Here is a 16,741-nt window from a genome sequence, read left to right on the forward strand (position 1 = left end):
CAGGGGGCCCAGGTTTGATCCTGGTCAGGGAACTAGATCCCACGTATATGCCACAACTAGGAGTTCACATGCCACAGCTAAGGAGCCCGTGGGCCGCAACTACGGAGCCCTCCTGTGCAACCAAATAAATAATAAAATTTTAAAAAGATTAATCAGAAAATAACTTAAAAAAAAGTCTGTATATATGTGTATAATTGAGTCACTTTGCCATACAGCAGAAATTAACACAACTTTGTAAACCAACTATACTTCAATTAAAAAAATAATGGATAAACAACAAGGTCCTACTGTATAGCACAGGGAACTATATTCAATACCCTGTAATAAACCATAATGAAAAAGAATATATATATGTACAGCTGAATCACTTTGCTGTACAGCAGAAATTAACAGAACATCGTAAATCAACTATACTTCAATAACATTAAAAAAAAAAAAAAAAAAAAAAGAACCAGTGTAGAGCTCAACGTTTCAGTACATCCTTGCAAAAGCCCATGAGGGGCCGCTGGGCAACACAGTCAGGGCTCGGATGCTGGAATCTCAAAGTGGGAGGGGCCTCCACCAGCACTGCCACCTCCTGCTCACGCAGCACCTGTGCTCCCCACCTCCACTCCAGCCCTATAATCAACGGCCGCTGCTTGAACATCTCAAGGTGGGTCCTCATGACCCCATCAACGGTCGAATGACGACAGTCCTGTTTGCCAAATGCCAAGGAACCCAGCTCAGAGCAGAAGCATCCTGCGTCTGCTCATCTTTAATGCTCAAATCAAATCCCAAATGACCACATTCACTTTACGGAGGAGACAGTCTCAGAGAAACAGAACAATTAACCCAAAGTCACGCAGCCAGGGATATGGATGATCCAAATACGATACGTTTCCCAAGTCTGGGTTTTGCCTCTGCTTCCCCCAAGTCTGAAAACACATGTGGAATTTGAACCTGAGACCTCTCACCAAGCCAAGACCCACGGACCCCAGACCCATAATAATGAGAAGCCCAAGGCAGCTTATGATAGGGCTGGGGGCACAGCTTGGTGGAAAATTATCTTGAGAAAGGGGGCCCCGCCTTCACACACCCCCAATTGTGAGCTGCATGTTGGTCCCGCCTGCCAGCACAGATATTGCCCACCTGGGACAGAGCATGTGCCCATGAATTTCTAAAGGAATGAAGGCTGCCCTTGACACCTCCACGTTCCAAAATCTAGGTGCACATGTGTCACCTCCCCTGAGACCTGCACCCATTCCTCAGCCCCTGGTCCAAGGAAGCCCTGGGAAATCACTCCACCCTCCACCCCTGCCCTTGGCAGATGACCCAGCCCTGCTCACTCACAGCTCTGGGAAAAAACAATTCGCATTTCCAACCCCTGGCTATGATGATTGGCTCAGCGCTGGGCATGTGACCCCATCAGAGCCAATGAGAAGCCAGAGGAACTTTTGCTGGGCTCTTCACTGGGCTTAGTGAGTGAGATGTGTAGAATTCAAGAAGTCAGTCCTGATTTAATTTACTCCCGCCCTGGATATAATCAAACTGAGACCAGAGGCCATCAGAACCTTGAGACCACCAGACTCTGAGCTCTGGAAATGGATGCTCTGAGAATATAATGCACTGGATTAACAACATGCCTTTGTTTAGACAGACGAGAGAAAGTGAATAGTATTTACATGTTGCTTTCCATAAAAACTTAGTTAAATTTTAAGTCCATTTACTAAGAAAAAAACATGTTTTCCTGGACTATTTAAAGGTTTATTTTAAAGTTCCAAGACTGTAACCTTGCGACTCTGAATGTCTATTTTAGGAAACTACATCTGTTAGAAAGTTTGTGGTAGAACAGTATTCATTTTACGTTGGAAACTGCTTGCTTTAGTTCAACTCGAAGCTTCCTCACCAACTTTGTGCTCAACTCATTGACTAGGTCTTCTCACTAACTTAGTTCTAAATAACAACCACCACCTAAGACTGAACACACTCTCGTAGAAGGCAGCAAACAGTCCAAGGCGTTCCTCCTCACAAAAAAGTAGCCCACCCAGCTTCTACAAGATTCACATTAAATAACGCAATGTGAAATGGTGATTTTCCCTGACAGAAATCTGAGGCTGCCGCCCACCATCTTGCCTGAGGCTGGAACTACCAACCAGAGGAAGCAGAGTCAAGAGCCGGGGCCTCGTGACAGCATTCAAGCCCCTGAATTGAGCCGCACCACAACCGACTCATCTTTGGGGTGCCCAGCGCTGGGTATGATCCTGGCACTCAACAGGCCCGTCACGTGTGTCTGGGGTTCCAGGGAAGGCAAGGTAAGGTAGGGGTGGCTGCCCAGCTCTTTGTCCCCACCCCTTGTTTTCACTCCAGTTATAATTTTCTGATCCCAGTAGAAACAGATGTGATTCTTTTCCTCCCAGCTGAGGACATCTTGTCTATAAGGAACCAAAAGCATTATGACAACTACAGCTTTGTCTCAGGAAATGGGGCTACCCAGGGGCTCTGGCAGAGTCAGCCAGTACTCAGAGGAAGAAATAAACGGACAGGGACATCCCCAAGGGTCACGGCCCTGTCCGACACCCAAACCCAGCTGCTGATCTTACCGAATGGTGGGCTGGTCTCCACTCAGGTGCTTAAATCTCCGGTGGAGCTGCTCGATCTGGTCAGACGAGACTAAGAAGTAGGAGAAAAAAAAGAAAAAAGAAAAGTGAGAAAGGCATCATTGACCTCTGAACTCGGAGCTACAGGAGGGGGACTGGAGCCTCACCCTCACCCTCACCCTCCTGTTCCATTCATTCTCTCGCCACCTCCTACCAAGGCAAAACGAAGCTCAGGATGAAGAAGCAGAGAACGGGTTTGCCATCCCTCCTGGAAACACAGCTCTGGGGTTATTATTATTAGCTCTGCCCCCTTAGCAATAAGACAATTACTACTAATAACAGCTCCTGGGACAGGACAAACGTGAACCAGGTCACCCTCTCTTTCCTCAGCTCATTAAAGAGATGGTATCTGCTTGTCTGACTTCCTCCCCTCCCACTCCTAGAGATGGGCATTTTCCCCACTGAAAAAGGGGCTTCGTGTGTCACATTAAAAGAGACAGAGGAGGAGGGAAGGGGGAACGTGGTTCAGGCTGGTGCCAGAAGTGATTTGGGAGACCCGTAGTAAGAAGTGTACAGAGAATCTGGTAAAGCAAGAGAAGTGGAAGGAAAAGAAATAGAATTTTGATCATTGCTGTTGTGGGCAATGTATTTAGATAACCTCAATTGTTTCATTTTCTTCCTTCCAGTTTGATTGAGATATAATTGATGTACAGCACTGTATAAGTTTAAGGTATACTGCATAAAGATTTGAGTCACATACATCGTGAAACGATGACCACAGTAAGTTTAGTGAATGTCCATCATCTCATATGCAAAATTTAATAAATCACTGAAGAAATCAAAGAGGAACCAAAAAAATACCTAGAGGCAAATGACAATGAAAACACAATGATCCAAAACCTATGGGATGCAACAAAAGCAGTTCTAAGAGGGAAGTTTATAGCAATACAATCTTACCTCAGGAAACAAGAAAAATCTCAAACAACCTAACCTTACACCTTAAGCAACAAGAGAAAGAAAAACAAATAGAACCCAATGTTAGTAGAATGAAAAAAATCATAAAGATCAGAGCAGAAATAAATGAAATAGAGATGAAGAAAACAACAGAAAAGATCAATGAAACTAAAAGCTGATTCTTTGAAAAGATAAACAGAATTGATAAACCTTTAGCCACTCATCAAGAAAAAAAGGGAGAGGACTCGAATCAATCAAATTGGAAATGAAAAAAGGAAAAGTTACAACAGACACCACAGAAATATAAAGGATCATAAGAGACTACTACAAACAACTATACGTCAATAAAATGGACAACCTAGGAGAAATGGACAAATTCTTAGAAAGGTACAACCTTCCAAGACTGAACCAGGAAGAAATAGAAAATATGAACAGACCAATTACAAGTACTGAAATTGAAACAGTGATTAAAAAACTTCCAACAAACAAAAGTCCAGGACCAGATGGCTTCACAGGTGAATTCTATCAAACATTTAGAGAAGAGTTAACACCTATCCTTCTTAAACTCTTCCCAAAAATTGCAGAGGAAGGAACACTTTCAAACTCATTCTATGAGGCCACCATCACCCTGATATGAAAACCAGACAAAGATACCACACAAAAGAAGAAAATTACAGACCAATAAAACTGATCAACACAGATGCAAAAATCCTCAACAAAATACTAGCAAACCGAATCCAACAATACATTAAAAGGATCTTACACCACGATCAAGTGGGATTTATCCCAGGGATGCAAGGATTCTTCAATATCTGCAAATCAATCGGTGTGATAAACCACAGTAACAAACTGAAGAATAGAAACCATATAATCATCTCAATAGATGCAGGAAAAGCTTTTGACAAAATTCAACACCCATTTATGATAAAAACTCTCCAGAAAGTGGGTATAGAGAGAACTTACCTCAAAATAATAAACGCCATATATGACAAACCCACAGCTAACATCATTCTCAACGGTGAAAAGCTGAAAGTATTCCCTCTAAGATCAGGAACAAGACAGGGATGTCCAATGTCACCACTTATATGCAACACAGTTTTGGAAGTTCTAGCCATGGCAAACAGAGAAGAAGAAGAAACAAAAGGAACCCAAATTGGAAAAGAAGTAAACCTGTCACTGTTTGCAGATGACATGATACTATACATAGAAAATCCTAAAGATGCTACCAGGAGACTACTAGAGCTCATCAATGAATTCAGTAAAGTTGCAGGATACAAAATTAATACACAGACATCTCTTCATTCCTATACACTAACAATGAAAGATCAGAAAGAGAAATCAAGGAAATAATCCCATTTACCATCACAGCAAAAATAATAAAACACCTAGGAATAAACCTACCTAAGGAGGCAAAAGACTTGTACTCAGGAAACTATAAGATATGATGAAAGAAATAAAAGATACAAACAGATGGAGACATATACCACGTTACTGAATTGGAAGAATCAATATTGTCAAAAAGACTATACTACCCAAGGCAATCTACAGATTCAATGCAATCCCTATCAAGTTACCAATGGCGTTTTTCACAGAACTAGAAAAAAAAATTTTTTTAATTTGTATGGAAATACAAAAGACCCCGAATAGCCAAAGCAATCCTGAGAAAGAAAAATGGAGCTGGAGGAATCAGGCTCCCTGACTTCAGACTATATTACAAAGCTATAGTAATTGACACAGTATGGTACTGGCACAAAAACAGAAATATAGATCAATGGAACAGGATAGAAAGCCCAGAAATAAACCCACAAAGCTATGGTCAATAAATCTATCACAAAGGAGGCAAGAATATACAATGGAGAAAAGACAGTCTCTTCAATAAGTGGTGCTGGGGAAAACTGGACAGCTACATGTAAAAGAATGAAATTAGAACATTATCTAACATCATACACAAAAATAAACAAAATGGATTAATGGGGACTACCCTGGTGATGCAGTGGTTAAGAATCTGCCTGCTAATGCGGATTTGAGCCCTGGTCCGGGAAGATCCCACACGCCGTGGAGCAACTAAGCCCATGTGCCACAACTACTGAGCCTGCATGCCTAGAGCCCGTGCTCTGCAACAAGAGAAGCCACTGCAATGAGAAGCCCGTGCCCCACAACAAAGAGTAGCCCCCGCTCGCTGCAACTAGAGAAAGCCTGTGCACAGCAACGAAGACCCAATGCAGCCAAATAAATAAATAAATTTTAAAAAATGGATTAATGACCTAAATGTAAGGCCAGACACTATAAAACTCTTAGAGGAAAACATAGGCAGAACACTCTCTGACATAAATCCCAGCAGTATCTTCTTTGATTCACCTCCTACAGTAATGAAAATGAAAACAAAAATAAACAAATGAGACCAAATTAAACTTAAAAGCTTCTGCACAGCAAAGAAAACCATAAACAAAACAAAAAGACAACCCACAGAATGGCAGAAAATGTTTGCAGATGAAGCAATCAACAAGGGATTGATTAATCTCCAAAATATACAAACAGCTCATGCAGCTCTTATATCAAAAAACAAACAACCCAATCAAAAAATGGGCAGAAGATCTAAGTAGACATTTCTCTGAAGAAGACATACAGATGGCCTAAAGCACATGAAAACATGCTCAACATCACTAATTATCAGAAATGCAAATCAAAACTACAGTGAGGTATCACCTCACACCAGTCAGAATGGCCATCATCAAAAAGTCTACAAACAATAAATAAATGCTGGAGAGGGTGTGGAGAAAAGGGAACTCTCCTACACTGTCGGTGGGAATGTAAATTGGTACAGCCGCTATAGAGAACAGTATGGAGGTTCCTTAAAAAGCTAAAAACAGAACTACCATATGATCTAGCAATCCCACTCCTGGGCACATATCTGGAGAAAACTATAATTTAAAAAGATACATGCACCTCAATGTTCACTGCAGCACTATTACAATAGCCAGGACATGGAAGCAACCTAAATGTCCACTGACAGAGGAATGGATAAAGAAAATGTGGCACATATATACAATGGAATATTACTTAGCCATAAAAAAGAAGAAAATCATGCTATTTGCAGCAACATGGATGCAACCAGAAATTATCATACTAAGTGAAGTCAGACAAAGACAAATATCATATCACTCATAAGTGGAATCTAATTTTTAAAAATGATACAAATGGGGGCTTCCCTGGTGGCGCAGTGGTTGAGAATCTGCCTGCTAATGCAGGGGACACGAGTTCGAGCCCTGGTCTGGGAAGATCCCACATGCCACAGAGCAACTAGGCCCGTGAGCCACAACTACTGAGCCTGCGCATCTGGAGCCTGCGCTCCGAAACAAGAGAGGCCGCGATAGTGAGAGGCCCGTGCACCGCGATGAAGAGTGGCCCCCACTTGCCACAACTAGAGAAAGCCCTCGCACAGAAACGAAGACCCAACACAGCCAAAAATAAATAAATAAATAAAATTAAAAAAAAAAAAGATACAAATGAACTTATTTACAAAACGGAAACAGACTTACAGATATCAAAATCAAACTTATGGTTACCAAAGGGGAAAAGCCGGGGGGAGGGATAAATCAGGAGTTTGGGATTGTCACACACACCCTACTGTATATAAGATAGATAACAAGCAAGGACCTACTATACAGCTCAGGGAACTCTACTCAATACTCTGTGATAACCTATATGAGAAAAGGATCTGAAAACGAATGAAAATATGTATATGCATAACTGAATCTCTTTGCTGTACACCTGAAATGAACACTACATTGGAAATCAACTGTACTCCAATAAAAGTTAAATAAAAAAAAAGAAAAAACTATTTTTTTCCATGTGATGAGAACTGTTAGGATTTACTTTCCTAACAACTTTCATGTATAACATACGGCAACGTTCATTGTATTTATCACGTGGTACATCACATCCCTAGTACTGATTTATCTTATAACTGCAAGATCGTACCCTCTGACTGCCTTCATCCAATTCCCCCTCTCCCCACCCTCAATTGTTTTAGAAAACCTACGTACAGTTTTTTTTTTTTTAATTACCATTTTTGGTGGGTAGGCCCTGTTTATTCCACAGCTAAGACTGGGCCTGGTGGGTTCCAGGCTTTAGAAGGCTTCCACCCACGTGTCGGTGCTTATTTTATGAAATGCACAATATTAAACCCGTATGTGTACCTTCTCACTTCCTCCTCAAAACAACCCTGTGAATAGATACTTTTTCCCTCTGTTGTATCATTGGAAAAGTGCAGCTCAGAGGGTGCTATGATCACACAACTGTGAGTGGTAGAACTGGGATTCAACCTCAAATCTCCCCAGCTCCACAGCCCACCCTTAACCGCTATACATCACCTCTTTTCCCAGAATATCCTAGTGTTTGAGGCCCTTAGGCCTGGCGCCTGGGGACTATGGACAGTTCAGGCAAAAGTTTCTGAAGTGGGGCTTCCCTGGTGGCACAATGGTTAAGAATCCGCCTGCCAATGCAGGAGACACGGGTTCGAGCCCTGGTCGGGGAAGATCCCACACGCCGCAGAGCAACTAAGCCCGTGCGTCACAACTACTGAACCTGCGCTCTAGAGCCCGCAAGCCACAACTACTGAAGCCCGCATGGCTAAGGCCCATGCTCCTCAACAAGAGAAGCCACCGCAATGAGAAGCCTGCGCACCGCAATGAAGAGTAGCCCCCGCTCGCCACAACTAGAGAAAGTCTGCACGCAGCAACGAAGACCCAATGCACCCAAAAAAAAAAATTAACATAAAATAAATAAATTTAAAAAAACAAAACAAAACTTTCCGATATGGTGGCTGGGCTGGGAAGGGCTCTCTCCCCGCACCATCCTCTTGGCATTTCTCATCCCTTAAGCATCTTTTCGCTTCCTGTTCCAGAGGTAGCTAATTTCTTGGGCCAACTGGTCACCATACTTTACTTCATGTTTTTTTTAGCCTCAGGCTTGAGCTGTGATCTCTTCAAGAATCTGCAACTCAGGGGACTTCCCTGGTGGTCCAGTGGGTAAGCTTCCACGCTACCAATGCAGGGGACCTGGGTTCGATCCCTGGTCAGAGAACTAGATCCCGCGTGTATGCCGCAACTAAGAAGTCTACATGCCACAACTAAAAGATCGCACATGCCAGCAACTAAGAAAAACAAAACAAAACAAAAGATACCGCATACCGCAATGAAGATCCCAGGTGCAGCAACTAAGACCCGGCACAGACAAAATAAATAAATATTTAAAATAAAAAAGAATATGCAACTCAGAATTCTCAAGCCTTTCTAGAAGCTGCTGTTGGCTAGAAAATACGCTTTACCATGACCAACCCATCCCGAAGGCCTGCTATGTGCTGGGGGAATGGGGCTCATCTCCACACGTTAGCTCATCTGTTCCTCATGACGTCCTGGGAGGAGGCTGAATCCCATGTTACAGATGTAGAAACTGACACTCGGAACGGTCAGGTAACCCCTGGGGACAGTTATCACCTTTCTGGACGAAAATACAGTCATTTACATCACATGTATGTTAGCACGGACATTCGTGAATTCCATGGTCTGGCCATTCCACTCTCAAGTACATACCCAACAGAAATGCATATTTGCACACATCAGAAGATGTGTAGAAGGATTTCATGGCAGTACGATTTGAAGAGCCCTGAAATGGAAATTATCCAAATGCCCTGCAATGGCAGACTAGATGAAGTGTGTGGTATATGCAAGTAATGGAATAGGATACAGCAGTGAAAATGAACAAATAGTATGGACAATAGCTTGGGTGAGTTCCAAAACACAATAACAAGCAGAAGAAGCCAGACGTGGAAGAGTACATACTTCATGATTCCATTTACATAAAGCTCAAAAACGGGCAAAACTCATCTGCAGTGTTAAGTCAGGATAGAAAGGCTACATACGGTATGATTCCAACTACATGACACTCTGGAAGAGGCAAAACTACCGAGACGGCAACGAGGTCAGCGGTTACCAGGGGAGCAATGAGTTGGCGAAGCACAGAGAATCTTTAAGGCAGTGAACCTACTCTGTATGATACTATAATTATGGATACATGTCATTATACATTTGTCCAAACCCATAGGACGTAGGATGCCAAGAGAGAACCCTCATGTAAACCGTGGACTCTGGGTGATGATGTATCAATGGAGGTGCATCAATTGTAACAAATGTCCCCTCTGGTGGGGGATGCTGACAGTGGGCGAGGCTGTGCGTGTGTGGGGGGCAGGAGGCCATGAGTAATCTCTGTACCTTCGCCTGAATTTTGCTGTTAACCTAAAATGGCTCATAATAACGTCTTAATTTTTTTAAAAGTTAGGATAGAAGTTGCCCTTGTGGGGCAGTAATTTGAATGGGGCATGAGAGGGTTTTTGGGAACTGGAAGCGTTTAATTCTTGATCCAGCTGCAGGTTACACAGATGTGTTCTCAGAAAGTTTTGGGATCTGCATGCTCACTAGTGATGCACTTTTCTCACTAGTGATGTGATATCGCAATAAAACATTTACTTAAGAAGATCAGCAATTCTACTTAGCGGGGATTTATCCTGAAAGAATAAATCCAACGGGTACAACAACATGAGTACACAACTGTTCACTGTTGCATTCTCTACAATAGTGTAAAAACCGGACTCAGCCTCAGGGCCCACCGAGAGCAGATCAGTTAAATAATTTATGGTAGGTTTAGCCAATTTTTTAAAAAAGATGCTGCCTTTAAAAGTGACAGTTGTGTACTGAATGTGAACATACATTCCAACATAATGTTGTCTAAAAACAACTGCTATGAAAACAGCATGAACCCCCATTGGGAAAACATCTAAATATATACAAATGTATGTAAGTAAGGAAAGAAAATCGACCTGTTTTCCCCAAATAATAATAGCAATTATCTCTCAATGCTGGGATTAAAGACTATGTTTGTTTTGCTTTGATTCAACTGCATTTTCCAAACCTTCTCTAATATACAATATATATTTATTAATCATGTAACAAATATTTTAAGCACACAATATGGTCCCATATGGGACAGCCGAGGGATCTCAAAAATATTGTTAGTGGTGAATCATTCATTGGCAAGTACTGCATCCTGGGCACATGTGTGCTTATTTAATCCTCTCCATGACCCAGTGACCAACAGACAGACGATTCCCATTTTACAGACACACAGAGGCTCTGAGGAGATTAGTAACCTGCTCAAGGTCACTAAACTTGAAAGAGGCAGACCCAGGATTTGAACTTAGTTTGTCTGGCAGAACATGTGTGGTTTGGTTTAGGTTTTTTTTTTAACTGACACCCCACACTGCCTCGCTTTGGGTGATCAGATTACATTGGCCAATTAGAGTTCTCAGCTCTAACCCACAGATCAAAAAAAATACACTGATGCCATTTGCAGCAACATGGATGGACCTAGAGATTATCATACTAAGTGAAGTAAGTCGGAGAAAGACAAATTATCATATGATATTGCTTACATGTGGAATCTTAAAAAATGATACAAATGAACTTATTTACAAAGCAGAAATAGACTTACAGACATAGAAAACAAACTTATGGTTACCAAAGGGGAAAGGGGGGGAAGGAGGGATAAATGAGGAGTTTGGGATTAACATACACACACTACTATATATAAAATAGATGATCAACAAGGTGTTACTGTATAGCAGAGAACTATACTCAATATCTTATAATGACCTATAATGGAAAAGAACCTAAAAAAGAATATATATATGTATAACTGAGTCATTTTGCTATATATCTGAAACTAACACATCGTAAATCAACTATATTTCAATATTTTTTTTTAAAATACACTGATCTGTTGAGAAATAATGATCAGAAATTAACGCCAACCACATGCTCCTACACCACCTCCATGAAAAATAAGTGAGAGAGGCCTGTCATAAAGCCACGCCTGGTGGGTTTCCATTTATACGAAACACTCAGAGAGGCAAAGCCATAGAGACAGAAAGTAGACCAGTGGTTGCCTGGGGCTGTGGAAAGAGAGAGGGAATCACTGCTAATAGCAAAGGAGTTTCTTTGAGGGGGGATGAAAATGTTCCAAAATTAAATTGTTACACAACCCTGTGATTATACTACAAACTGAGGACACTTTAAATGGGTGAAATGCAGGGGATGTGTTATATCTCAATAAAGACATTAAAAAAGAAGTTAGTGCATCATCATGACAACAATAGCCATTAATTAACAATAGGCATTCATCAAGCTGTGTCCTGGGCACTGTGTTCGATTCTACTCTTGACAAGCCTTGGCTCACATAACCCTCAATCAATCCTATCAGATAGGGACAGTTCTCTCCCCAATCTAGAGATGGGAACACTGAGACCTGCCCAAGGTCACATAGACAGGAAGCGCTGTGTAAACAATAAACCATCTCAGACCAGATTTCTCTAATGAAGAGCTTCCAGCTAACTGCATCCAAAGTGCATGCACACATGACACATGCACCTTTCTGTCCTGCTTGACTGAAAGCAGAGGAATTAGGAGGACAAACTCCCCAATTCTGGTCCCCTCTTTTTGGCACTCAAATCCTCAGAGCCTAGAGCTCAGCCCTCAGCTAAGCTCCTGTGCCCTCAACTCTGGGCCCCCAGGCTGACCCTGGGCCCCCTATAAGGTCTGTCCCGTGAGTGCCTGATACACATGTGCCCATGTCACACCCTGGAAGGCCCTGTCTGTTGTCCCCTCAAGGGTTCCCGGGACGGAAGCTTTTCCAGTTTCCCTGCTCCTCACTCTGAGCCCTCTCTCCAGGCCCCTGTGAGGTCACAGTTGCCATGGGAACGAGAGGCAGAGACACCTTGGAGCCTGGCATCTCGACCTCGTTATTTTGGGTATTAGATTTCAACCTGAGGGAAATGTACACCCTTCCATGGGGCTGGTGGGAGTTTCATCTGCCCAATTTGGCGGGGGGGTGGGGGTGGGGGGGGGGAGTGACTTGTCATTTTGTATCAAAAGCTTAAACAAAAAAGTATACACCTGTACTGCCCAATACAGAGCCACATGTGGCTGCTGAAATGTGCTCAAGTGTAAAAAAACATACCGCCTTTCAAAGACTTAGTATGAAAAAAACGTAAACTGTCTTAATAATTTTTATATTAATTATATTTGAAATAATATTTTAGTTATAATGGGTTAAATAAAATATATTATTAAACTAACTTCACCTGTTTCTTTACTTTTTTTTTTTAATGTGGCTACTAGAAAATCGGGAATTACATTCCATCTATAGCTCGTTGGAAATTTAGAATTATTCCACCTCGCATTATATTTGTGCTGGACAGTGCTTGGTATATGCGCTCTGAAGCAGCAACTTGATCCCTAGGAAGAATTCTGAGGAACCGAGACATATGTACAAAGATAAACAGATAAGAGTAATCATCGTTGCCTGTTTCAAACAGTAAAAAATTGGGGCAATGCCGGGCCACGGGAAACGGGTTAAATAAATCCTGGTGCATCCTACACAGCCTGAGAAAATATGTTTAAAATATCGTGGGACATCAGAAAATGTTCCTGGAATATCATTACATGGAAAAACCAACAGGCAACAAAGATCTCATTTACATGAAAGTTCATATTGTTATACAAGTGTGTGCACAAGAAAAATTACGAAAGGGTCACAACAAAATAGTAAATTGCTCCAGATGGTAGAATGACAGGACATTTCCCTCCTCTAGCTCCTTATCTTTGATTATCTGTCCTTTAACTTTTCTGCAATTAATAGGAATTACTTGTGTAATCTTATTTAAATTAAAAAAATTTTAACTTCAACGGCTATAATGAAAACTAAAACAGAAAATACCTAGCGTTGGTGACACTGTGGAGAAACTGGACCCCTCAGACATTGCTGGTGGGAATGGAAAATTGCGCAGCTGCTGTGGAAAACAGTTTGGTGATTCCTCAATAAATTAAACATAGATTTACCACACAATCCAGAAATTCTGCTCCTAAGTATATAACCAAGATAAGTGAAAACATACGCCCACAGAAAAAAACATAAATGAATGTTCACAGCACTACAATGCACAACAGCCAAAAGGTAGAAACAACCCAGATGTCCATCAACAGCTGAATGGATTAAGAAAGCAGCTCATGCAGCTCAATATCAAAAAAACAACCCAATCAAAAAACGGGTGGAAGATCTAAATAGACACTTCTCCAAAGAAGACATACAGATGGTCAAAAGGCACATGAAAAGACACTCAACATCACTAATTATCAGAGAAATGCAAATCAAAACTACAACTCATACTGGTCAGAATGGCCATCATCAAAAAGTCTACAAACAGAGCTGCAATGAACATTTTGGTACATGACTCTTTTTGAATTATGGTTTTCTCAGGGTATATATGCCCAGTAGTGGGATTGCTGGGTCATATGGTAGTTCTATTTTTAGTTTTTTAAGGAACCTCCATACTGTTCTCCATAGTGGCTGTATCAATTTACATTCCCACCAACAGTGCAAGAGGGCTCCCTTTTCTCCACACCCTCTCCAGCATTTATTGTTTGTAGATTTTTTGATGATGACCATTCTGACCAGTGTGAGATGATATCTCACTGCAGTTTTGATTTGCATTTCTCTAATGATTAATGATGTTGAGCATTCTTACATGGAAGCAACCTAAGTGTCCATCAACAGATGAATGGATAAAGAAGATGTGGCACATATATACAATGGAATATTACTCAGCCATAAAAAGGAACGAAAATGAGTTATTTGTAGTGAGGTGGATGGACCTAGAGACTGTCATACAGAGTGAAGTAAGTCAGAAAGAGAAAAACAAGTACCGTATGCTAACACATATATATGGAATCTAAAAAAAGAAAGAAAAAAAAAAAGGTCAGAAGAACCTAGGGGCAAGATGGGAATAAAGATGCAGACCTACTAGGAATGGACTTCAGGATACGGGGAGGGGGAAGGGTAAGCTGGGACAAAGTGAGAGAGTGGCATGGACATATATACACTACCAAACGTAAAATAGATAGCTAGTGGGAAGCAGCCGCATAGCACAGGGAGATCAGCTCTGTGCTTTGTGACCACCTAGAGGGGTGGGATAGGGAGGGTGGGAGGGAGGGAGACGCAAGAGGGAAGAGATATGGGGACATATGTATAACTGATTCACTTTGTTATAAAGCAGAAACTAACACACCATTGTAAAGCAATTATACTCTAATAAAGATGTTAAAAAAAAAAAAGTCTACAAACAAATGCTGGGGAGGGTGTGGAGAAAAGGGAACCCTCTTGCACGGTTGGTGGGAATGTAAATGGATACAGCCACTATGGAGAACCGTATGGAGGTTCCTTAAAAAACTAAAAACAGTACTACCATATGATCCAGCAATCCCACTACTGGGCATATATCTGGAGAAAACTAATTTGAAAGACACATGCACCCCAATGTTCACTGCAGCACTCTTACAATAGCCAGGACATGGAAGCAACCTAAATGTCCACCAACAGAGGTATGGATAAAGAAGATGTGGTACATATATACAATGGAATATTGCTCAGCCATAAAAAAGAATGAAATAATGCCATTTGCAGCAACATGGATGGACATAGAGATTGTCATACTGAGTGAAGTAAGTCAGAAAGAGAACGACAAGTATCATATGATATCACTTATAAGTGGAATTTTAAAAAATGATACAAATGGACTTATTTACAAAACAGAAACAGACTCACAGACTTCAAAAACAAACTTACGGTTACCAAAGGGGAGAGATGGAGGGGAGGGATAAATCAGGAGTTAGGGATGAACATAAACAAACTACTACATATAAAACAGATAATCAACAAGGACCTACTGTATAGCACAGGGAATTCTACTCAGTGTTCTGTAATAACCTATATGGGAAAAGAATCTGAAAAAAAATGGATATATGTATATGTATAACTGAATCACTTTGCTGTACACCTGAAACTAACACAACATTGTAAATCAACTATACTCCAACAGAAATTTAAAATTAAATTTAAAAAATAAGTACTAGGGGTGTAATGTACATGGTAAATATAACTGACACTGCCGTATGTTATATATGAAAGTTACTGAGAGAAAATCCTAAGAGCTCTCATCACAAGAAAAGTTTTTTTCTATTTCTTTAATTTTGTATCTATATGAAATGATGGATGTTCACTAAACTTATTGTGATCATCACTTCGTGATGTATGTAAATCAAATCATTATGCTGCACACCTTAAACTTACATAGTGCTGTATGTCAATTATATCTCAGTAAAACTGGAAGAAGAAAAAAGGCAGCGCAAATAGTTTTTTCCTCCCATATTCAGTTTGCTTGTTTACTAAAAACTACATATTTAAGGAAACAAAGAACAATATTTGATTAAAAACTGATTTAATAAAAAAGTGTTCTATCCATACAATGGAATATTATTTGGCCATAAAAAAGGATGGAGTACTGACACCTGCTACCACGTGGATGAACCTGGAACACATTCTGCTGCGGCAAAGAAACCAGACACAAAAGGCCACATAGTGTGTGATTCCACTGATGTGAAATGCCCAGAATAGGCAAATCTACGGACACAGAAGTGGATGAGTGGGGTGCTAATGGATATGGGGTCTCGGCCTGGCCCCAGCCCCAATGGTCAGGCTGCCGCCCTGGTATGCTAAGCAAGGAGCCACCGGGGAAGGAGAGTCGTACAGAGCAGGGGTCAGAGACAACACTCAGGAAGGAGGGCGGGAGGAGACTAGGCGCCGAGAAACAGGCCCGAAATCTCCCACAAGGCCCAGCCTCCCTCATGTGACTTGCGAGGAAACCGAAGATCCCCATTTACCCACATCCGCTACAGGGTGGTCAGGACTATTTGAGCCTGGCGGTGAGGGGCATATAGAATACCACTTGCTTCTTCCTCCCAGGATCTGGGCTGCCCTCAGGGGTGTGAGGGCCTGACGGACTCCTCCGTGGCACACCTGTATCTGCTCAACCCTCTGACAGGTGCCCCCACCACTCATTAAGAGATATTTACTGAGTGCCTCTGGTTTGCTGGGCACCTGCCAGATGCCAAGCATGCAGACACAGAAGGCAGAGCCCTCACCTTGCTGGGATCCAGGGTGCTAAGTGCAGTGTCCGCTTGCCAAGGAGCACCAAAGAGCTTCCAATCCACGGGGTTGGGGTGGGAGGTGATGCCCGATGGGATCCCAGGGGCTGAGGGCTG

At 41.7% G+C, this 16,741-nt stretch overlaps 1 protein-coding gene across 3 annotated transcripts in view; it reads right to left on the minus strand.

The window, feature by feature from the left end:
• The window catches only part of TESC (tescalcin), a 63,921-nt gene that overhangs the window by 33,677 nt on the left and 13,503 nt on the right, over positions 1-16,741 (minus strand). For all 3 annotated transcript variants that reach the window (XM_082416898.1, XM_082416896.1, XM_082416897.1), the window contains exon 2: positions 2,580-2,649. In XM_082416898.1, the coding sequence (XP_082273024.1) occupies positions 2,580-2,649 (70 nt within the window). The remainder of the gene's footprint in view (positions 1-2,579; positions 2,650-16,741) is intronic.

Source organism: Balaenoptera physalus (assembly GCF_965194825.1).
Source record: "Balaenoptera physalus genome assembly, chromosome: 12".
In the NCBI taxonomy this organism is placed as follows: Eukaryota; Metazoa; Chordata; class Mammalia; order Artiodactyla; family Balaenopteridae; genus Balaenoptera; species Balaenoptera physalus.